Here is a 24,280-nt window from a genome sequence, read left to right on the forward strand (position 1 = left end):
CGTCAGATGGAGCAAGCCTGAGGCTAGTAGGAAGGGCATTCCAGAGACCAGCAGTAATGAAGGCAAATGATCTTCCGCCTCTCATTGTTTTGCACACCCGAGGAATTTGAAGTAGCCTTTGGCTTCTGGATCTCAGGAGTAGGCTTTAATCCTCCTTCTTAGATATGCAGGTCCTCTAAGCTGCAAGGCTTTAAGGGATAAGGCGAGCACCCTAAATTGGGCTCACCTTACCAAAGGCAGCCTGTGAAGATGACGCAGGGATGTTACTGACAGAGACAGGACTTTTCAGGATCAATCTCGCTACCGCATTTTGTAACATATGCATGCAATGCTGTAAATAAGCAGGCAGACCCAAATAAAGACTATTCGCATAGTCTAATTTGGATGTCACTAAAGCATGAATGATGGTCATATGTGTGTTCTTTGGGACAAGGTGAATCACTCTTAAAGACTTAAGGGTGGCGAAGAAGCTGGCTGATGCACTTTTCACTGTTTATTATCTAAACATTGTTCAGACAAACTACAATGAACATAGGTTCATGTGAAGATGAGAGCTATTAAAAATTGCAAAGTCATGTCTATGCTAATTATAGTTATGTATGATCAATATGATAATCTGGCAAATTACAGTAGTAGAAGCAATACGACTGGTCAAATTTTAAAACAGAAAAGCTTATCATATCTACTTACCTGTTCCTAAATATGGCCTGAAGCGGTCAGACAGTCTGTCTAGGAGAGCATTTAGAAGGTCCAACCCGAGCAATGCCCCTAAGTATAGGGAGGACCTGAAGGGTGCAATAGTTTTTGGATAATGTTTTGACCAGGAAGTCATCATCTTCCTGGATAATGTGTGACTGCACTCTTGGTGCAGTGGTGACCCCAAAAGGGAGGACTTCGAACTGGTAGTGGTTTCCGTCCACCACAAACCTGAGAAATTTACGAGGGGCTGGGTGGATTGGTATGTGAAAGTATGCATCTTTGAGATCTAGAATACACAAAGTCACCCTGTTGAAGTAGTGGAATAACATCTTGCAGTGTGACCATGTGGCAGTGTTCTGAGAGAATGTAGTTTCTGAGGAGCCGTAAATCTAGGACTGGCCTGAGAGTACACTCTTTCTTGAGTATGAGGAAGTATAGAGAGAGTGTGTCCCGACCTTGGTGTTGGAGAGGTACATATTGTATTGCTCCTTTGAGAAGAAGTGCTTGGACGTCCTGTTTGAGTAATGTCTGATGTTTTAATGAGAGCAGATATGTGTGACGTGGAATGTTGGGAGGTATGGTAATGAGCTCCAGCCAATAACCATGTTGAATAATGTCCAACACCCACTGGTCTGATGGAAACCCTATAGTAGGACTCTGTGGGTGAATACTAACTCTGTCCACTCTGATAGGAGGTGGGAGCTTCAGGAGTGGTGGTTTTTGAACTACTGCGGTAGATGGAGCTTCTAAAGGATCTTTTAGAAGCAGGGGTTTGACATGCTCCTATGGACTTAGCTGTTTCTGTGTCCTTTATTTATTTTTTCTAACATCTCAGCAACTTGTGGGCTGAAGAGATGTTCTTTAATAAAAGGAGGAATTAAGAATGTTTTATTGAACATCAGGCTTGAAGCTGGAGGTACGCAGCCATGCATGTCTACAGAGGAGCACATGTGTTGATACTCCTGGCTGCAGTGTCAGCAGAGTCCAAGGCACATCTAATTGAAGTTTTGGAAATTAGTATCCCTTCTATCACTAATTCGTGAACCCCTTTCCTGTGCTCATCTGTGTGATGCTGGAAGAGTTAATCTACCTTGCCCCAGTGAGCACAGTCATAGCGCACTAATAGCACCATGAAATTGGCAATGTGCCATGGGTTAGCCGACAGAGCAGCAACCAGTTTGCCTGCTGCATCAATCCTTTTACTTTCCTTGTAAGGCAGTGGAGTGTCACCTGATGCTTGTGAGTTATCCCGTTTTTTGGCACTTGTTACCACCAATGGAGTCGGGTGGTACTTGTCCCCTTATGTATACTGGGTCAGAGGGTGGAGCCTTGTATTTCTTATTAACCCTTAGGGGTGATAACTCGGGCCCGACAGGGTCTTTAAATATATCCTCTGGATGGTGGAGCATGTCTTTCAGCAATGGCAAGCACTGTGTGCCTCTGTGGATGGATGAGAGTATTTCAAACAAGAAATCCACTTCTGGAGGTTGTTTGTGCATCTACGCCATGAAAAGTAGCCACATCGCTATAAGCTCCTGATCTATTGCTGCGTCATCAGAGGGGTGAACGGCATGCTGGGTATGGTCTGGGTCTGTCTCCCCCGGTGGATATACTTTGTATGTGCCCCAGGGGTCTGTGTCTTAGGCCACCTGAAAGAAATCATCTACTGAGTCAGGTAATCTGGTGTCATATGCAGAGGAGCCTTGAGGGGAGATGTCCAATGGCTCTACTCCAGAATGCGGCGAATGAGGCATGTCTAGTATAGGTGGTGGAGGTTGTGAGGGTGGTGGAGGCATCTAGGGTAGTGGAGGAAGGTGGAGATGGCAGTAAAGGACTTGTGACGGTTTAAGAGCTGAGCTTGTGTTTCAGAGCCAAAGGCGTCAACGCCAAGGAACGTGCCGACCCTGAGGGAATGGAAGCTGAGCAGTGTTGTCAGCACTGATGCTTTCGCCTTCGAGCGGTGTTTTGGCATCGAGCTGGAGGTCGGGCATCCAAACTGGATTCTCGGTGCAGACCATGGTCTACAGGCAGCCGTGTTCTGAGGGCCTCTTGTTGTGGAGGCCGCAAGTCTTTTGGTGGTTTTGACATGGGGGGAAGGAGGCCTTAGGGGCTAAAGTACTCACTGCACCAGTTTGTATGGAGACCCTGGAGATCTCCAATACGAATTGGGATCCGATTCCGAGCTTGCCTAGACGCAAAGGGCCTCTTCTTCAGCCCCTGAAGCCTCTAGAAGAAGTTCTTCTTCAACATCCTGTTGCTCAAAGAGGTCTGGAGTGTTCTCAGGCATCTGCACTACATTTCGAGGCGACACTCTTGATGATCACGAAATGTCTTCTTCAAGCACAAAGCTTGACAGACTTCACAGTCAGCCTCCATATGATCAGGGAAGAGACAGCAGTTAAAGACCTGGTGAGAGTCTGTCCTAAGGTATTTTTTGTGCCAACGAGGTCAAAATCTGAATGACGTTCGTTCCATAACTGGGAGGCCATGATATGGAAGATGTATCCAGAAATGAAGATGGAAAGCTCTGAGGGGCGAGGCCCTCAATGGTCAACAACAATCCCGCATGGCTTGACATTTGGTTATTGCTTGATATGCAAAAAACGCAATTGATTCCAATACAAACGGAAATAGGATAGGACAGAAAGAAAGAACCACCGACTGTCTGGACTTGGAGCAGTAGCACACATGTCTGAACCCAATGGTGGAGAAAAACAATCTGACAATGGAGTCAATGCCCATGTGCAGTATCACCGAGGAGTCACTCAAAAGACTTTCTTTGAAGAAAAACAACTTGTACACTTCTGGAGCCAACACTAGATGCTAGGAGTATACACAGCATGTGTATCTACAGCCACACATGCCTTGAACATATTGTTTGTCTTAACAAAAACTCTATTTGGAATTTATTAGCTATTTAGAAATACTGCTGTAAGAAAAGTCACTGACCTTTGGTGTGAAAAGACTAATCTAAGAGAAAGGAAAAGAAGAAAAGGGGGAAACTGTGAGACATAAGAGAAACAGTAAGCAGAAGTGAGAAAAGGAATAAGAAAGTGGTTTGAAGAAGATGATGTTTAAAAATGAGAGAGGCTAGATGGACAGACATGGGAGACACAAAGGGCAGGAGTAAGAGTGATAGAAGGAGATCGAGACAGATATTTGTGCACATATAGCTGTCTTTATCTCACAGGAAAATGACCAAGCAGCTAAATTAAAACTTTTATTATTTCTGAGGTAATGTCATAAATAGCTTATAGCCTGATCTATTTCTGTAGTTAGTTTACAATGCAGCTTTCTGTGACTACCAGGACCTTAAAAACAATTATCAGTATTCTTATCATAATCTTAAAATTGCTCACTAAACGGTTGATATATGTTCATTTCCCACTACTTAGGTTAGTGATTTGGTTACTGTTAAACTATTCATTTGAATTCTCAGTCTATAGACCCTGACATCATCTGTGCAAACAGCACAGGACTATGGGTCACCCGTTAATAAAAGCAGAGGATCATAACAGTGAATGCATGGTTGACTTTGGAACTGCAGCCACAGAGAAACCTTCCAAGACATGGAAGATCTCTCCTTCCCTAGGACAATGCATTCTAATACGCTTGCAAAAAAAAAAAAAAAATAGGAAAAAGTTGCTGACTTTTAGGAAAAGTTTATCTGCCACCCAAACCACCATATTGGAATGCCTGGCTCAGAGGACAGAGCTATTGACAGGATCAACTCCATGTTTTCCTCAAGGAATCATCCATTATTGAGTTGTCCATCTCCAATTGCTTTTCTTCCGCACCATACAGTGGAGATGGGGTGGGCTGGATTCAAGAATACTCTGGGGGCTCCAGGACCCTGCAGCCAATAAGTTAACTTTTTGGTTTACTTGACGCGACTACTGCTGTCTCCCTTATAAGGAAAATATATATATATATATTTGTATTTCTCTGTACATGATGTGTGCATAAGTATACGTATGCATAATATGTATACATACATAAAACACACAAATGTAAAAGCTGTATTGCATAGAAGAGTGACAATTTCTGCTCCTAGAATTAGTTTATGGTATGGGAGCGTGGTCGGAGCTTTGCTGAGAGCTGCTGGATTCTTGCTGGTCCCGCATCATCTTCCAGATGCCGCTGCTCCTGCTTCAAGGCATGCTCTTCATACCACTCCTGCAAAATGACAGAAATTAGATTGATTCATTGGAGCAAAACTACTCACTAATATTCAAAGCTTGTTTGAGACTGATAATGATAGCATACTTTGGAGGAATGGTGCTACACAGTTGCATGGGCAGCAACGTGACAGATTAAGATGATTTTGTAACTTCTGGAAACCCTGTCTTTTATATTTACAAACGACACAAAGCCCCAGGTAAGGTACACTAATTTCAACTATATTAAATGACTCTACACTGGCTCTGGCCTTCAGTGGGATATACTTGCTTACACAGCTTCACATCAGGTCTACACTAGATCCACTTGGCAAATGTTACTATGTTAAAACTCCAATTTCTTAGAGGACTCAACCAATTATCTGCTACATACAGCTGTCGATTCACTCTGACAATAGCTTGGATACACCCAAAAGCAATTTCTGAATTGAATACCCTTCACGTCTCTCGCTCTGCAGTCTCACACTTCCTTTCTCTGCCTCCCTCCTCTTCTGGCTCCCATATACTTCTTGCATGGTTTCAATTCCATCCTGTATTTGTCACTTCCTCCATCATTCCAGCATAAAATCAGTACTTCTGACGGATACTTCGAACCATAGATTTGTCACCATTAGAATATCTCAGATACAGGACGGGATCTGGAAAATTCTCCCATCAATGACTCCTGCATGTAGACAGGTGGTACTATGTAGCCCTGTTGCAAGCTCGTATTGCCCTGCAAATGAGCAAGTGTGGCCACATATCGGCACAAACCCTGCATGCTTGCATCAGTTTCTTTGTTTCCCCACCTTCTGACAAAGACCTGGTACTCTCCTCCCAACATTTTTGGTTCTCTGACTATGTCTCCCCTAAAGATGATGGGATTCAAGCCAGGCCGTGACTGCAGGAAGATCCTCTGTTTCGACCAGTAAGTCATATGCCTTTGATGCCCGGCCTCCCATCATGACTAGGGATGTGCGAAATTCATGTAATTTGCATAATTACACAAAATTCTGAATAAATGTAACTAACTGTCTTGAGGTGGCAGCATACAATTTATTAAAATCCCATACTTTTCAATGTAATAAAGCCTTTGACATTAGAAAGGCTGTAATATTGTATAAGATATCTATGTTAGCAGATGCCAGCATACATTTTTTGGGGGGAAACTTAAAAAAAAAATTACATGAAGATATGCACAATTACACAAAAAGCAAAACTAGAATGTGCAGCTGTATTTTAACAAAAAATATGTTTATGCAAAAAAAAAAAAGTAGCACAAAAAACACAAGACCGATAAACAGCAGCCACTCACGATCTGCTAGTTCACATTGTTCCAGTGCACGTATGGCACACAATTGCACAAAGTGCAGTGACAATACCAGAGGGTAAAGAAAATTTCACCCAGGCCTATTCACAACTCGAAGTCATATGAGACACGTGCCCTCATGTACTGGAAGGTGATTACAGAGGAGCAGGAGATGAAATTCTATGTTGCCGATCATAAGAGATTACATTTAAAACAGCGGACTCACTCATTCCACATCGTGAGGCCCCTTTGGAGCAAAGTAACCGTCTTGCTTGAAGTTTTTCGAAAAGTCCAAGTCAGAAACCCAGGCAGAACCCTACCTAGTTCTGCTACTTGCAATCAGACAAGCAGTCGCAAGAGTGGCCCTTGAAGGGTTCCTCACCTCCAGCGTACTCTGCATGCAATCCAGTGCCACAGTTGTTCCCGTGTGTGCGAGAAATCATGGGCTGTCATTGACACTGCAGCAAACTGTACCCTTCAAGGAAGCTATACTACTTTTTATCCCCAGAGGCTAGTGGCTCCTTCTGGTGCACCTTTGGTCTCTAAGATAAAGGCATCTTCAAATCAGCTCTAGGACACTACCACCAGCAGATACAGAATACAGAGCGCCCAGCCTTTGCAGATCGCATCTGCAGGAAAGTGCCCCTGTTGACATGGCCACCTATACTTTTTGTCTTGTATTTGATACAATTTGGACAGAAAACCTGCTAACAGGTACCCAGTGCCAGATCTCATTCCCTAAAACTGCAATTTTTCCTTAGCTGGGAATACCTTTAGCACCCCCAGAGTACCTAGGGCAGGGGAATTAAAGAGGGTCCCTAACGACTGCAGCTTGTATTGTGCCACCCTAAGAGACCCTTCACCACACACCTGCAGACTGTGTGACATGGTGCAGACAAAAGTGAAAACACGACATGGCACACATCCTGGGTGCCATGCCTGCAGACATGCCACAGAGTATATGTAAATCAACCCTACAACAGGCCTTACAGCCCTAAGGCAGGGTGCATTGTACTACATGAGGACATATCTGCATGAGCAGATATGTCCCTGTGATGTCTAAATACATTCTTAGACATTACAAGTGAGCAGGGAAGCCACCTTAAGGTATGTACTGGGTACTGGTCAAAACAAGTTTCCCAGTTACATAGGGCCTCATTATGACCCTGGCGGGCGGCGGAGGCCGCCCGCCAGGATGCCGCCCTCCAAAATACCGCGCCGCGGTCAAAAGACCGCAGCGGGTATTACAAGTTTTCCCCTGGGCTGGCGGGCGGTTGCTGAAAACCGCTCGCCAGCCCAGGGGAAAACGACCTTCCCACGAGGATGCCGGCTCGTAATCGAGCCGGCGGAGTGGGAAAGTGCGACGGGTGCAGTGGCACCCGTCGCGTATTTCAGTGTCTGCAAGGCAGACACTGAAATACTTTGCGGGGCCCTCTTACGGGGGCCCCGCGACCCCCCCTACCGCCACCCTGTTCATGGCGGCTTTCCCGCCATGAACAGGATGGCGGTAGGGGGGGTCGGAATCCTCATGGCTGCGGAGCGCGCTCCGCAGCCATGGAGGATTCACACGAGCAGCGGAAAGTCAGCGGGAGACCGCTGACTTTCCGCTTCTGACCGCGGCTGAACCGCCGCGGTCAGAATGCTCGTTGGAGCACCGCCAGCCTGTTGGCGGTGCTCCCGTGGTCGGTGGCCCTGGCGGCCACCGGCCGCCAGGGTCAGAATGACCCTCATAATGTCTTAATTGAAATCTAAGGTGTTTGGTGTCAAACACCTTGTATTAATAAAACTACACTGATTCCAGTGATGGATTTACTAATAAAGGCACCCAGAGGGTACCTTAGAGGTTCTCCCGAAACGTACTAGTCCTCTAGTGTGCTGGCTGTTACAGTCCAGCCTGCCACCACAGACAGATTTGACCCCGTGCAGGTGAAAGCCCTCGCTCTCTGAGGCCATAAACCATGCCTGCACCAGAGGAAGTTATTCACAACTCCACCAGCAGGATGGCTAGTAATTTAGCATACCAAGTCCAGGAACTTCAAAGTCCCTGCAGCCTTTGATATGCGACCGGCATCCCCCACACCTTCAGGATGCCACTCCTTGCCCTGAGGCCCCTTTGGCACCAGGCAGATGAGAAATTAGCTATGCCATGAGGCTTGGAGTACACCCAAGCCATACATACCCCTAAGGTGAGCTGCTGATGTGCCCCACTCCAGGAAAATTCCAAAATCTTGGTGATGACAGCATTATTAACTCTGGCACAGTGTTATGTCCACACCCCACAGGAAGTGGTCATGTAGGTGGTGTACTGACCCCCAAGGGTAAGTAGCCCATTGTCTACTACCCTTCATTACTGTAACACCCCTAAATGTAGTATTTATGTGAGTACCTGGCACCACGAAGCAGATTCTACCATCCTGAGAAGGTCAACGAAGAGCCTTGAAAAACGACCTGAGAAGCAGCAACTTACTTGCCATCCCCAACCCTTCCAGCCTGTCTACTGTCTTCAACAACTGCACCAAAGTTGACTAGTCCTGCAGTTTCTCTGCCTCCAAAAGTCTGGGAGGACTGACAGCACTTTGAGGAACTACCGGTGAGAGCCCCGCACTGTGAAAACCTGACATAAAAAAAACACCACTGCACCTGTGCACCCCAGCCCGTGTTGAAGTGGATCAATAATACAAACGAGGTTCTGAGATCCTCCAGAGCTGAACCCTGCCTTGGGGTTGGCCAGAGTGGTCCCCCAATCGCCACCTGCAGCCTCTTTTGTGCAGGAACCAAAAACCGCAAGTTCTCACAATGCATCCCCCCAGACAAAGCACCACTGCACATGCGCCTCCCAGCCCAAGTTGGTGTGGGCTGGCGGTGGCCCTGTATGCCCAAGACCCTTGGGACCTGAACCACTCTTTGGGTTCTGCTAGACGGACCCCCAGTCACCGCCTGCAGCCTTTTTGTCCCAGGACTGCATCCCATTGAAACCAAAGGAACACCTGGAGCTGAAAAGCACCTCTGCCCCTGGACGCTTTAGGGCCAACTGAGGGGACCTGTTAGTGCTGCCTTCGACCTTGCCACATTCTTAACTTAACTCCAGAAGACTAAGTCGCTGCAAAGTACCTGTATGCAGTATATGTGTCTTTTCCCATATGAAAACATTACCACATTAAATCCAATGCAAGAGTACTTCTGTATTCTACAAAACTGCCAACTTAAAAAGTACTTACCCAACAATTAATTCTTGGTGACTATATATATATGGAAAATGTCACTTACCCAGTGTACATCTGTTCGTGGTATGTAGTGCTGCAGATTCACATGCTATGCATATCTCTTCCGACATCTAGTGTTGGGCTCGGAGTGTTACAAGTTGTTTTTCTTCAAAGAAGTTTTTTCAGAGTCACGGGATCGAGTGACTCCTCCTCTAGGTTACAGTGCACATGGGCATCAACTCCATTGTTAGATTGTTTTCCCGCAGAGGGTAAGGTAGGAGTGAGAGAGTATATAGGTAAAAGGAAATAGATGTGCATGCTACTGCAAAATATATATATATATATATATATATATATATATATATATATATATATATATACACACACACACATATGTACACATGTTTTTAACTTAAACAACTACAGGCTCCCGGGGAGGTCAGAGGGTGCATGTGAATCTGCAGCGGAACATGCCATGAACAGATGTACACTGGGTAAGTGACATTTTCCGTTCGGTGGCATGTGTAGCTTCAGATACACATGCTGTGCATAGACTACAAAGCAGATTGTCCTCCCATAAAAATAGCGGTGGTCAGCCTGTAGGAGTTGAAGTTGTTTGAAATAATGTTCTGAGTTCAGCTTGGCCTACTGTGGCTTGTTGTCTTGATAAAACATCTACACAGTAGTGTTTAGTGAATGTATGTGGTGTTGACCAAGTAGCTGCTTTGCATATTTCACCCATTGGTATATTACCTAAAAAAAAAACATTGTAGCACCTTTTTTCCTTGTAGAATGTGCTTTAGGAGTAACTAAGAATTATCTTTTGGCTTTAACGTAGCATGTTTGGATGCATCTTACAATCCATCTTGCTAACCCTTGTTTTGATATGGGGTTACCTGTATGAGGTTTCTGGAAGGCTACAAACAGTTGTTTAGTCTTTCTGAATGGTTTCGTTCTGTCTAGATAGTACATTAAAGCTCTTTTAATGTCTAATGTATATAGAGCTCTTTCTGCCACATAATCTGGCTGTGGGAAGAAGACTGGTAGTTCCACTGTTTGATTTATATGAAAAGACGATACGACCTTTGGAAGAAATTTGGGGTTTGTTCGGTTCTTCAATAGTGAAGGCTTGAATTTCACTTACTTTTCTTAAAGACGTAATTGCCACTAGGAAGGCAACCTTCCATGTTAAAAATTGCATTTGACAGGAGTGCATGGGTTCAAATGGTGGGCCCATAAGTCGTGTAAGAACTATGTTTAAATTCCAACTACTGAGTCCGGAGGAACCCGATGTGTGAGGTAGTCTGGGTCTGTAGGGGCAGGTTTATATTTTTGTCAATTCTAGGGGTAATCACTCAGTCTCTTCTTCAGAAGCTTTGTGAGATTCTTGCATCGGCTTTGAGATTTCTTTAAGTTTACTCGAAAGTCCTTGTTCCTCTGTGTATGAGGATTTTTTGGGTTCCGAAGTCTTAATCTTTTTCGGTCCTGAAAATTAAGTCAGCTGTTTCGGCTCCGAAGCAGGCCGTCGAATATTCGATTCCGAAGAGTGAGGACACTTACTAGAGTCTGAGGTGAAAGTTCTAACCGACTTGCTCGACTCCGAAGTGGACGGAGGAGTGGCCTTTTTCGGCGCTGAGCCCGAAGGTCGGTCGCCAAAAGCCTTTTTCCGGGCCGAACCATGGCCTTCCGGCAGTGCTGTACCCAAGGCTTTTGGTTGTTTTTTATGTATGGGCACAGAGGCAGACGTACTCATGTGCTGGCCAGCAGTGATGGATCTATCACCTTCCAATTCTTGTTCGGAGTCTGTGTCTCTGATGGACACTGCTGTCTGCGCCTGCTCTTCCTCCATGACGTCGAGATGTTCTGTGCTTTTCAACGCCATTTCTAATCTTCGTGCTCTGCGATCTCTCAAGGTCTTCTTCAATCAAAACGATCGACAGGCTTCGCAATCTTCTTCTCAGCGGTCCGTAGAAAGCACAAATTTCAAACCAGATGTTGGTCTGTATATGGGAACTTCGCGTGGCACCGAGGGCAGAATCAAAATGTAGTCCGATCCATCAGGCTTACACGCAGTAGGCCTGAACAGGCCAGAGTCAGGCGCACATGCCCAAAATGACAGAATTTAGATTCGGATGGTACTATCGGTTCGATGCTAGGTGGAAACGCAATCGAAACAATACCTATGATTAAATAGGTTTTCTAAGGTTTTCCGATTCGAAATCTCGGAGCGAGAGTGACTCCGAAAAGACTTCTACAAAGAAGGTTTTCTAATGTTTTCGGATTTGAAATCTCAGAGCGAGAGTGACTCCGAAAAGACTTCTTAGAAGAAAAACAACTTGTAACACTCCGAGCCCAACACTAGATGTCGGAAGAGATATGCATAGCATATGTATCTTCAGCTACACATGCCATCGAACATACCTATATAATGTTATTTTCTAAATTGGTGTGGATCTCCTTATTGAGTGTATCATTTATTGACTGTGTGTATGCAACAAATGTCTGACACTCCTCTCTATTAAGCCTAATGCTGCTAAACCACACTACCCCAGATAAAACACTTTGGGATTAACAGAGCAAGCCCCTGTCCACTTATAAATGATACCTGGACACTTTAGACAGCATAACTCTTTTTGGTATATTATATGAAGAGCCAGCTTCCTACAGCATCAATACCAGCACTAAGAGCAGTAAGGAAATCTTTGCCATCAAAGATTTCACTGCACTTCCTGTCGCCTCCAGCAACATAACCCCCTCACAAGACCTTTGCAACAAGCTCTCTGAATTCTTCTGCAACAAAATCACCTGCACATGCAGCAAAACTGACCCTCAACTGGAGCCCATCACCATTGCAACTCAACTTCTCATCACAGCTGATGAACAAACCCAGACCTTGTCGCCTGCCTATACCACTGTCTAAATCACTACTTCCATGAAGACCATGTACTCGGGCGCTCCATCTGACCGTTGCCCCCACCAAACCTTCACCAAAGGACTTCTACCGATCAACGAAGCACTAACACCTATTCCTCAAAGGCTCCATCTACTCTGACTCACGGACACCTGGAAACATGCTACTGTCATGCCCCTATTCAAAAAGCCATCCTTTCCAACTACAGTCTCATCTCCTACCATACTCAGCAAATGTCTTAGAGAAACGAATTAACCGACGCCTCAGCGACCACCACTTCTTTGACGCCTCATAGTCCAGATTCAGGCTGAACCACAGTACAGAAACCACACTCCTCGCTGCCACAGACAACATCTGCATGATCATTGACGGAGGAGACACAGCAGACCTCATCCTCCTGGATCTCTGTGCAGCATTTCACATGGTCTCACACCCCAACCTCATCAGGTGCCTGCATTGGATTGGTACCAAAGGACCTGCTCTCCACTGGATCTGCTTCTTAAAAGCCTAGCTCCTTACTCCTCTGAAGCCTGGAAACTCATCTGCGGATTGCCTAAGGGTTCATCACTCAGCCCTATCTCTTCAAATGAAGCAAGATTCCTCTGGCCAACGGCATCCGCACACACACCATCAACATCCTCTCCTATGCAGATGATAACTCATATGCATTCTACCTCAACAGTTGCATCTCCTTCCACCAACCACCACTCAGACACCTCCATTCCACAGGACTTCTACTCGCACACATCCCACACATGCATAGAGCCAGATCAGGAGAACGGGTGTTCTCTTACATCGCTCCAAGATGTGGAACTACCTCCATCTCCACATCAGAGCCTTCTCCCCTCTTCTTGAATTCAGCAAGAAGCCGAAGACCTGGCTTTTCAATTAACCAACCAACTATAGGCATGGCTAGGCACACAAACCTGCTTAGTGCCAGGATGCCACTGCAGGTGACAGTGCGCTTTACAAATACACGTAATATAAGGAGCTGCAGGAGGCTTCGATCGGACTTCCGCTGGCAGACCCTCCCATGGCACAACTGCCCCCTTGGGACCTGCTGCATACCAATGCCAGCTCAGACTTCTACTTCAACTCCAAGGTCCACACTGGTACCTTCCATGCTGATGCCACTCATGACTCTGCCAATGCCACATCAGATCCAGATACTGGTTATTGATCCTGAACCGATGTTGCTTCACGTCAGGTCTATGTCATCTTAAAAGGTTACCAAGGTGCAGCAAGTGAACTTTGAGCCACATCCTCAGCATCCTCCACAACGTCAGTATTACCAGATACTGGCGGCATCTCTTTCCCCAAACGATTCAGGATACACAGGATGCTGCAAAAAAAAGGACTGCACACTGGTCTAAACATCACCAATTGCACAGTCCACACTCTCATCCCCACCATAATACTTAAAGAACATGCTTGGATGCAAGAAACTGTTTTTTTCTGCATCCAAACCTTTTGGAGGAAACACTGACTTGGCAGTTGAGCAGGTTGAAGATATTCACGCCACAGCACAATCCTTGGGGGTAGGGTGGCGAGCCCACCAGTTCCACGAGCAGTGGAGGAAATTTAGGGGTAACTCTAGAGGTCTAGTTTACGGCAGGGTCAACCATCTTAGTCTGTGGAGCAAGTGGTCTTTTCAAGGTATAGGGTATGGTGGCAGTCAAACCCTTTCACACCACAGAAGGGGAGCATTCATCTACTCCCTCCATCCTTGCTGCATTAGCCTCCAATCTGCTTGCTTTTTTCTCTCTCATGGACCCAAAGCCAGCCGGGTAAGGGTTCAGTATTCATGTTCTGCCCAGCTGGAAAATCATCATATCAGACCAATGTATTTTACAGACTGTTTAATTGTGCTATGCCCTAACTTTAATTTCTTCCCTTCCTCACGTTTAACCTATGCTAGAACACATTTTGAAGGACCACACCTCTATTTTAAAGCAGGAAGTTAAACTCCTGCTAGCCAATGGTACCATTAAACAAGTGCAGGACTTGGAGAGTGCTAGTTTTGTTACCTCCTTGAGCCAAAAGACAGCCAGTCATAGACCATCTCCAGATTACAGATAAACTCTTGACTTCCTTGGGGTATTCCATCAGCAAGCTGAAAATCCCACCTTAGCTTTAAGAAAATCCTTCCTTGCGTAGGAGCTACCCTGGATAAGGTGGTGGGTTTACCCTTTCCCTTGCAGCAGCAAGTCTGAAACATTAAGGGTAACATCCTGATTTTTCATTCTAAGTCCTAGTTTTCGCAGAGGATGGTTCTGTGTCTTAAGCGCCTGGCCTTGTGCATTTTCTTTGCCCTGTATGCCAGATGGCATATGTGGGCACTGCAATGAAACCTCAAGTTTTAGTGAACCACACACTGGGACTGTCCCTCAGAGTTCATCAAGAACTCTCAGAAGAAGTCTTGTGATATTATGTTGTGGCAGATGAACACTAACCTGGCCATCAGCAAGCCACTCTCCTTTCTCCATCTAGGCTTCACGGTTATGACAGATGTGCCTCTGCTGGGCAGAGGTAGGGGGTGTCATCTGGGAGAGCTGGGGAGGATAACCTTCTCCTCTGCAGTGCACCCCCAGCTCTATATCAATGTTTCAAAGCTTTATTCAATTCATCTGGCCCTGAAAGCCTTCCTACAGAACATCAGGTGGAGGCGGTGCACGCTCTCACTTGACAATATGACTGCTGTGTGGTACTGCAACAAGCATGGTAGAGTGGGGTTCTGGGTCCTCTGCCAGGAAGTCTTGTGGTTTGGAGATGGCCAGACCAGCAGCAGATTTTTCAGGTGACCAACCACATGGCAGGGTCCCTGAACGCCACAGCAAGTGAACATAACAGGCATTAGTTGGTGGAGCATGAATGGCATCTCCATCCAGAGGTGGCACAGGGCATCACAGGGCATCTTTGATCAGTGAGGCCTGACATGACTAGATCTATAAGCCATCATGCTAAAGTTCCCTCTGGAAGAGTCACTGGTAGACAAATTCCATCTGCAATAGGACAAAGTTTGCCTGTATGCATTACCTCTCCTCCCTTGAGTTTTGAAGAAAATCAGGACAGACCGGGCACAAGTCATCTTGTTAGCCTTGGACTGGGCCAGGAAGGTGTGCTACCCAGATCTCTTGTGCTTGAACATTTGCCTCCCCCGATTTGGCTACCAAAACAGCCAGTCTCAGCAGCAGGGGAAGGTCTTACAACTGAATCTCTGCATCTTATCCCTCCATGCATGCAGCTTTAAGCAGTGACAGCTGGTAAAATTTCATCCATTTCGGATTTTTACATTTATCAGATAAGCCCTTCCTTTCCTAGTCACATGCTGTGATGCGCTTTCTGAAAGGACTGACATGTTTGCTCTGGAGCCTTTGCCAGGCTACAGTGGAATCTTAACTTGCTTCTCACATTCTTCAGGTGCACACTATTTGAGCCAATGCGCAGCTCTTCCCTATGCCTCTTATCAATACTGCCTTTGTCTTTACCGTCCCTTCTGCACAGTGCATGCGTTAACTTCAGGCATCATTGGTGCAACCTCCCGCACAAATTTGTGCTGAGGAATCAGACAGCCTTTCTGCCAGAAGTGGTCTTGCCTTTTTATGACGGATAGTCAACTACCCTAATACCCTTTTTCACTCTGTCACACCACTAAAAAGAGAAGGAAATGCTACATCATCTTGATCCTAACAGAGCCTCATACTTTTATATTGGCCAGGCAAAGGACCACTGTGAGGATGGCCAGTTCTCTGTTGGTTTCGCTGGGACAAGAAAGGCAGAGCAGTACAGAAGAGGGCTGTGTCACAGTGGACAGTTGTTTGTAGTAGACATGTTATAAGCTGGCCAAGAAATAACCCTTAGAAGGCCTGTGGGTCCATTGCACCAGAGCAGAAACTGCAACTGCACTTTCAAGGGGGGATACTTCGCCTGGACATCTGCCAGACTGTAACATGAGCATCAGTGCATATGCGCATGAAGCACTACTATACTCTCAGTCTTCCAAGAGACCCTACTTTGAGTCCATGCCTTAGAGCCTCCAAGCTGGGAGGTACTACTGTGGTATATATTCTGAAGTTGAGGAATCTGAGGCTAGAAGTATTTATGTGAAGAACAAGTTACTTACCTCCTGTAATGCTCTTTCTGGTAGAGAATGTATGTAACTGCAGATTCCTTATGATCCTCTTTCCACCTTGTTCTGTGGAGTGGACATCTGAACAACTTAATGAGGTCCCAAGTAATATTCCGGTACACTGTTAACCTGCAGTCTGTTCACAGTGATATGCCTACGAGGACATGGAAGGAGAAAGATTAAAACTGAGGTCAGTGCCCAGGTGTGGCACCAAAGTGGGGACCTGCTCTGTCACTTCCGGAGCAGTACGACATTGCTGCATAGCCACACAGCTCTGTTGATGCAAAGGAGTCACTGCTAAAAGAATTTTCCAGATTTAGTTTGGCACCTGAAATACTATAAAATGTGACAGAGTATCCACCAGAAAGATCATTACTCAAGGTAGGTAACTTGTACTTCTCACTCACACTACCTTGGGTGCTTAAAGCCCCTTTGTGTCACACACAAATCTCATTAACCCAAACATATCCTCATTCTGGGAGTCGATAAATGAATGGCAACCATGGTACATGCTTTACCTTCCTGGTCAAATTGATCTTTCAAGGATGACAAAGTCACAAAAGCGGCCTATGCCACTGGAATTAGTGAGGCATACCCTCAAAAGGAGGCAGTAGGTCATATTATTCTTTGACCAACCCTTATTCTTCCCCATATTACAGCACTGGGTTAAGTAGCAATTATTCTCAGAAGTGACTAGTTGTGCGCAATGTGCTGACACGAAGGGACAGCATGGGTAGAGATAGTTTAAGTTAATGAAGTATTATTTCCTCACAACTGATTAAGATTCACAACTCATTCTCAAACTGGTGCCCCTAACACAAGAGTGTGTTCTTGTCGCTGCAATATTTAACCTATATCTGGAACCTCTGGATGACATTGAAGAGTCACGATTATGGGATTCACCAATATGCTGATGATATCCAGCTCTACCCACAATATTCCTCTCCTCAGAATATATTCATTTTTACAACTTTTGACAACATTCTGTCTTGGGTTACAGCATATGACCTGAAATTCAAGCCAGAAAAAAATTAAGCTTATTTGGCCTCAGTCTGCATCTAACCTAGTCCAAAAATGGCTGGATTTTACAGATTTCCTGGATTTCACTCTCACCACTAGAGAAAGCTCCAAGACCTTGGGTTTCATCCTCAATCTGTAGAAACACATTAACAACAATGCCAGGAATGCCCATCGTCAGCTACAACTAATAGAGTACTAAAACCTTTCTAACAGTACAGGATCTCAAAGAAGTGGTGCAAACCATGATTCCTTTTAGACTTGATAGGGGATGCCATCCTCTCTGGCATTTCCAAAATTCTGCTCACCTCTCAAAGCCACCCTGTAGGAAGAAGCTTGCCCCATGTCATGGACAGACTACTTTCATCACATCACTCCAGAGTTGGCTAATTATTGAAGGCAGATCATGTTTTAAATTTGTGGTTCTTCTTCACAAGTTTATACACTCTGATTACTCTTGCTATTGTTTCAAGAAACTAAAGATGCCTGAGGTTCTTGTCAACTTTTCAGTACTCTTAAATAAAAGCCAAGTCTTCAATAAAAAGGTAACCCTCAACCAATAACATTCTGGCTGACTCAATTCCACCCGCCGTACAGACCAATGCTTTCTTTCACTCATCCAAAGAGCATTTAAGCTATTTTTGCTCAGCTTCTACCTCTTTCCCTCTTCCCTTCTGCCACACTGCCTCTCCTCATTTTAGTGTGAAGTACAACTTATCTGATAGTATTGCTGGGTATATACTAAACAGAAGCATGCATTATTTTCTATTGCCTCAGCCAACAGTGATGCTCTTCTAATCCAGCAGCATTCAGAGGGGTTACAAACTAATTGTGTAGAGAATGTATTTATTGCATTTCTCACATAGTTAGCCCTGTGAATTGTTGGATATGTTCACATTCCTAAAAACTGAGTACATTTAGATGTGGACTAATAATTTGGTAAGAATGTTTGTGGGATTCACAAACAGGTCCAGTTACCTAGTCAATCAATCAGGCATTTATATAGCACAGCTTATCACCCACTGGGTCTCAAGGCACTGCTGTAAGCATGCTGTTCACCTAGTGAGTCAACACACTATTTTCTGGATATGCCAACACACATTTTCCACCACATCCACTACCGCTAGCTTATCCATCTGTACTACACCCACAATATTACTTTTACACTAATACACAACCTGCAACTGCGACGACTACAATGTCCTTACCTGAATTTCCTCCTCATACATTTTCATTGTTAGATCACTTTTGGTCCTTGACCTCCGTCCCAGGAACAGTACAGATGTTTGCTGAAATGCAGAGACATGGAAGGATTTAAGCTTCAACAATGGGATAGGAGATTACAGTAACAACCGTGATTTCCTTCAGTCTGGCTTAGCCAAGCTGGCAGCATTTGTAAGTGCTGCTCCCCGTAAGCATCCGGTTGCTAGAACGAACATCATTACAAGTGAGTTTGCCATTAAGGGTGAGCGTATCGCTACAGGGGTACTGCAAACTATAAACATGAATTAGGTGCAGGGTAAGGGAGCCACACAGCTAAGATAACCCCTGCTCACCCCCTTGGTAGCTTGGCATGAGCATCTGGTTTATCTCAGAGGCAATATGTAAAATATTTGTGTACGTGTACACACACATACACACGTGCACTGAAAACACCACAAAAGTACTTAACACCAGCACTCACACACACACACACACACACGCACGCACGCGCAGTGAAAACACCACAAAAGTACTTCACACCAGTTTTGAAAAATAGCCAATATTTATCTGAGTAAAACAAGCCCAAAATGACTAAAATCCAACATGCACAAGTAAAAATACAAATTTTCAAAGACTAAATCTTAGTATGGTGCTTAAAAACACAATAGCTCCAACTGGGACTATCATGGCATCTTGACAGAGTTGCATCCAACAGTCTGACGCATCTCACAAAGGAGTGCGTGATGGCCACAAAATCACACGGACCCCAGGTATACTACCTTGTAAAACTGATGAGAAACAAAGATGTTACATGGAGTCGGCGAGGTTAGGTGTTGCTGGAGCTGGTGCGGCATTGGTTCCTTACTGCTATGCAGGGGAGGTGAGGCATTGGTTCCTTACGGTTGCAAGGGAGGTGATGCAGAATCAGTGGCGGGCGTCGGTTCCTTACGACAAGGCGGGGTCGATGAATCCAGCAGGTCACGATGCGAAGCAACAACTTTGCAGTGTCGCAAGCACACCACTGGACCACAGGTGCTACGGCAGAGTCAGGTGTCATGGATGTGGGTGACACTGCGCTCTGGACACACGCTGTATCAGGACTTTGGAGATGCTGCGGTGGTGTTGGGACTGTGCTGCAGGTCGCAGTTGTTGCCCTCAGAGACCGGCATGACTCCTGTGCAAGCAGCGGCATGGAGTCGGAGATCGGTGCTGGTTCCGAAGTCGCTCTGGAGTCAATGTGCTTAGTTTCTTCTTAGTTGCACCGGAGATCACTTCCAAGAGCCCAGGAACTGGATTTGGCACCCCTTGGCAGGTCAGGACTCTCAGCAAGAGAGCCCAGGCGCTGGCAGGTGAAGTCTTTGACGGTCCTAAGTCTTCTTAACAGGAGGCAAGCGCAGTTTAAGCCCTTGGAGAACCATGGAAAGCAGGATGTAGGAAGCCAAGTACAGTCCTTTCACTCCCAGGACAGAAGCAGCAGGCCAGCACAGCAAAGCAACAGGCAGAGTGGCAGTCCCTCCTACAACATCCAGCTCCTTCCTGGCAGAAAGTCCTCAGTCCAGAAGTGTTCTAACTTTGTGGTGTCGAAGGTCCAGTATTTATACCCATTTCTGTGTTTGAAATGAAAGTTTTGTAGTGCACAAGACCCTGCCCTTCCTGTCCTGGCCCCAGACGCACTCTAGGGGTTTGAATACTGCTTTGTGTAAGGACAGGCACAGCTCTATTCAGGGGCAAATGTCAGCTCCTCCCACCACTCTCGCTCAGGAAGACCCATCAGCCAGGTGATGGGTCATCAGGATATGTGGGGCACACCTCTGCTCCCTTTGTGTGACTGTCTAGAGTGAATGCACAAACAGCCCAACTGTCATTCTGGCCCAGATAGCTATTCCACGGACAGGCAGAGACACAGCATGGTTAAGCAAGAAAATGGCCACTTTCTAAAAGTGTAATTTCCAAACTTACATTTCAAAAAACAACTTCACCAAAATATGTATTTTTAAATTGTGAGTTTAGAGACCCCAAACTCCTCATATTTATCTGCTCCGAATGGGAAAACACGCTTTAAAGATATTTCAAGTCAATCCCCATGCTACACTACGGGAGAGAGAGTCCTTGCAATAGTGAAAAACGAACTCAGCACTATTTCACTATTAGAACATGCAAATCACACCAGTATATGGCCTACCTTTTAAACACAATGTACCCTACTCATGGGGCTACCTTGGGAGTCTCGGAGGGCTGACTAACATGTAGTAAAAGGGAAGGTTTGGGCCTGGCGAGGGGGTGTACTTGCTAGATGGAAACGGCAGTTTAACACACTGCAGTGTCAGGCCTAAGATATGTTTATAGGGCTACTCACGTTGGTGGCACAGTCAGTCCTGCAGGCCCACACGTAGCATTTGATTTACAGGCCCTGGGCACAGACAGTGCACTTTACTAAGGACTTACTAGTAAATTAAATATGCCAACCATGGATAAACCAATCACCAATACAGTTTAGACAGGGAGCACTTGCACTTTCACACTGGTCAGCAGTGGTCAAGTGTCCAGAGTCCTAAAGCCAGCAAAAACAAAATTCAGCACAGCATCAAAAACAGGCGGTCAGAAGGAAAAAGACAGGGTAAACCATGACAAGAGCGGACAGGTCTAACACTGTGCAATTACGAAAGATTGTATTGCTATTTTCTAACATGTTGCTAGTGATGAATGTGTGACTATGAGAAATTGTGTGTTTTTTGGAAAGCTTGTTCCTTTATGGGTGAATGTGCTGCTAATGGGGAGTGTGCTGCTAGTGGCAAGCACATAGTTACCTATTATCTGATGTAGATCTTGGCAGTATTACCGCCACTCTGCTGTGGCAGTGGACCCGAAAACACCATCAAGTTGACTGTGTTCCACCCTCTGTAATTAAATGTATTGCACTGAGCTGCAGACCACCACAACAGAGTGCTCTACCTAGCTGTCAGGTTCCTGCTTACCCTATTTAGATGTTACAGTCCTGCAGATGCTGTGCTGGTGGCAGACTACTGACGGAGGGAGCCGGTCGCTGGATCCAATGGACAATTGCTGTGTCTATGGATTACAGGTCAGCCACACACACACACACACACACACACAACCTTAGACATATGTGTCCACCTGCACAACACTACACAAAACACCACAGCCACACGTCCTTTTCCATTCAAACACCACACAACACGTACATGCTGAAAACACATTGCCATACATTCATGACACAATACACACATTGACACTGCACCTACAAACGAAACAACCACAACAACACACTCATCTACACAAACACAACTATACAAATCACAATCAAACCACACAGCAACAACATTCACCTGAATGTTGCACACTACAACACAAAACACACCCAAACATACACATTAAATATCAGACCCATATGCAAGTAGCACACATACAGACAGCGCTACATCACCCACTCCAGCTCCATGTGCCTCAATCAGCCTATCAAATCACACACACACACATACTGACTCACATACATAGATGGGAAGTACAACATTACAGGTACAGGTCCCCTTGCAATGTACACACATTTACATAGTCGATGTGTCTATGAACCTGGCTCTTTATAAGTGGACCGAAATGAGGCACACTGTGCAAGAGTCCAAGCAATCCCCAGAGGTACCACAGCGGCACAAATGGCATTGCACCTGCCTTGGAGTGCAGGTCATCCTGTGGAAAGGGGTGGGTAACACCCCAGCCCGGACAGGCTTTGGTTTCTGACCTCTCGAGAGCAGAGGCTCTCACCCTGGGAGGTCGGATGCTAGTCTGTTGGTGGCAAGCTGGCCAGAACTGGTCAGTGAGCTCACCAGCAGTTGCTAGGTTTTTCAGGGGGCACATATAAGGTGTCAGGATGCATGTATTAATAAATCAATCAGTGGAATCAGTGAGGGTTTATTAAAATGAAATATTTGATACAAAACATCCCTAGATTCAGAGTAGCCATCATGTAGCTGGAGAACCCGTATTGACAAGTGTCCAGCACATGTATTTAAAATGGCTTCCCTGCACACCTACTACATCTAAGAATCAACAAAAATATAGTAGGGGCATATTTGCTCAGGCATATATGCCCTCACTTGTAATATAATGCACCCTGCCTTAGGGCTGATGGCTTGTTCTAGGGGATACTTACAGATATTACAAGCAGTGTTTTACAGGATATGGCACACAAGTGTGTGCTGTGTCAGGTTTTCAATTTTGGGAGCACCTTGTCATGCAGCCTGCAATGGCAGTCTGGGTAAGGTTGGTGCTGGGTCCCTTAGTGTGGCACAAGTTTTGTTGCAGCTCTGAGGGGCACTCTTCAATACCCATGCCCTAGGTACCAGGGACTTACAGAGGTGCTGAAGGGCCTGGTCACTTGGGATCAAGAGACCAGGTGTCTTGTTTAAGGGAAGGAACACTGGCACTGGGGACCTGGTTCGCAGGAACCCAGTGCACTTCAGTCTAAGTTGCATATAAAACCCAGGCAAAAAGTGTGGGAGGGTACTGCAACCAGAACCCAGCTCCCTACAACAGGTGTGAATGTAACGTCACTGTGGTGCCAGCATTAATTTGGCAATGAATACTGGCACCAAAATGACAGTTGTGCATGCATGCATTCTGTGTCATGTATCAGTGTGTCCCCATCCATGTCCCACACAAATGTGCTCCGGACATATGAATGTCAAAGTAATTTAAAAAAATTACTGTGGCGTATATGACTGCAGTGGTCCCGAGCTCATATGCGGTGACCACACAACGCACACAGCCAATGCGGGTTTCTTACCTTTGAGCCTGGCAACAGGTGGGTTGTGTTTTCTACGAGGTCCAGTGGCAACAGCGACAGAAGGTCGTGTCCAGTTCGAAAACAGAAGTCGAATGGGGGAAAAAGGTAGGTTTGTACCGCTTTTCCCCTCCAATCCACTTACTCAGGTGTGGAGGTTGGATCACCACAGTTGGCTTGGTGGTAAGGAACATCTAAATTTGCTTGCCGGTAAAGGTGGTTGGAGTCCTGCCGTCAGACCCTATTTCCAAAGCCGCCACTGAGGTGGCTGGAGAGTCTTGGGAGAGTCAGTGAGACTTGGGCGCACATTTGCTTATGGTCCTTCCAATATCTAAATCGGGCAGATGAACCGCCAAGGCCGCAAAAGTGTTTTCTGACACAAAACTGGCGGCAGGACCGTTACTGCCAAGATATAAATAAGGCCTTTAGTAGTTTTGTACTTCCTAGTGATCCACTGCTGTGCCCTCATGTTAGAGATCCAAAGAATGGGCGCTACTAGATCTACAAAATTAAAATACTGCTGTCTGACCAAAGGTTTATAGAACATTCAGTCTAATGTAGCATTTGCGATCTACAGTTAAATGAAATATTCAAAGATAGAGGTCTTGAAGCTCTTTAATGTGAAAGCATTTGGATGCTCACTTCAGCAAGCATCTCGATTTTTGATATTAGGTATCAAATAAACAAAAGACCAGTGGAGAAAAGGCTGTGAAGGAAGCACAGTCATGACTTGCCAGGTCTAGTCTTATAGCTTTCAGTTACAAGATGAATCATTTGCTAAGTAAATGCATGATGGCCCGATAACGTACAGTGGTAGCTCGCTGTCGCATGTAATCTTGGGACATCCCCACAGC

General features: G+C 45.6%; 1 protein-coding gene across 1 annotated transcript in view; it reads right to left on the reverse strand.

Annotated features, from left to right (window-relative positions):
• Positions 1 to 3,906: 3,906 nt before the first annotated feature.
• Positions 3,907 to 24,280, reverse strand: part of TPCN1 (two pore segment channel 1) — a 297,893-nt gene continuing 277,519 nt past the window's right edge. The window contains exons 27-28 of the mRNA XM_069214538.1: positions 18,634 to 18,714; positions 3,907 to 4,875 (exon numbers count right to left, since the gene is read on the reverse strand). Coding sequence (XP_069070639.1) covers positions 4,756 to 4,875; positions 18,634 to 18,714 — 201 coding nt within the window. The 3' untranslated portion in view covers positions 3,907 to 4,755. The remainder of the gene's footprint in view (positions 4,876 to 18,633; positions 18,715 to 24,280) is intronic.

This window comes from Pleurodeles waltl, chromosome 11 (assembly GCF_031143425.1).
Source record: "Pleurodeles waltl isolate 20211129_DDA chromosome 11, aPleWal1.hap1.20221129, whole genome shotgun sequence".
In the NCBI taxonomy this organism is placed as follows: domain Eukaryota; kingdom Metazoa; phylum Chordata; class Amphibia; order Caudata; family Salamandridae; genus Pleurodeles; species Pleurodeles waltl.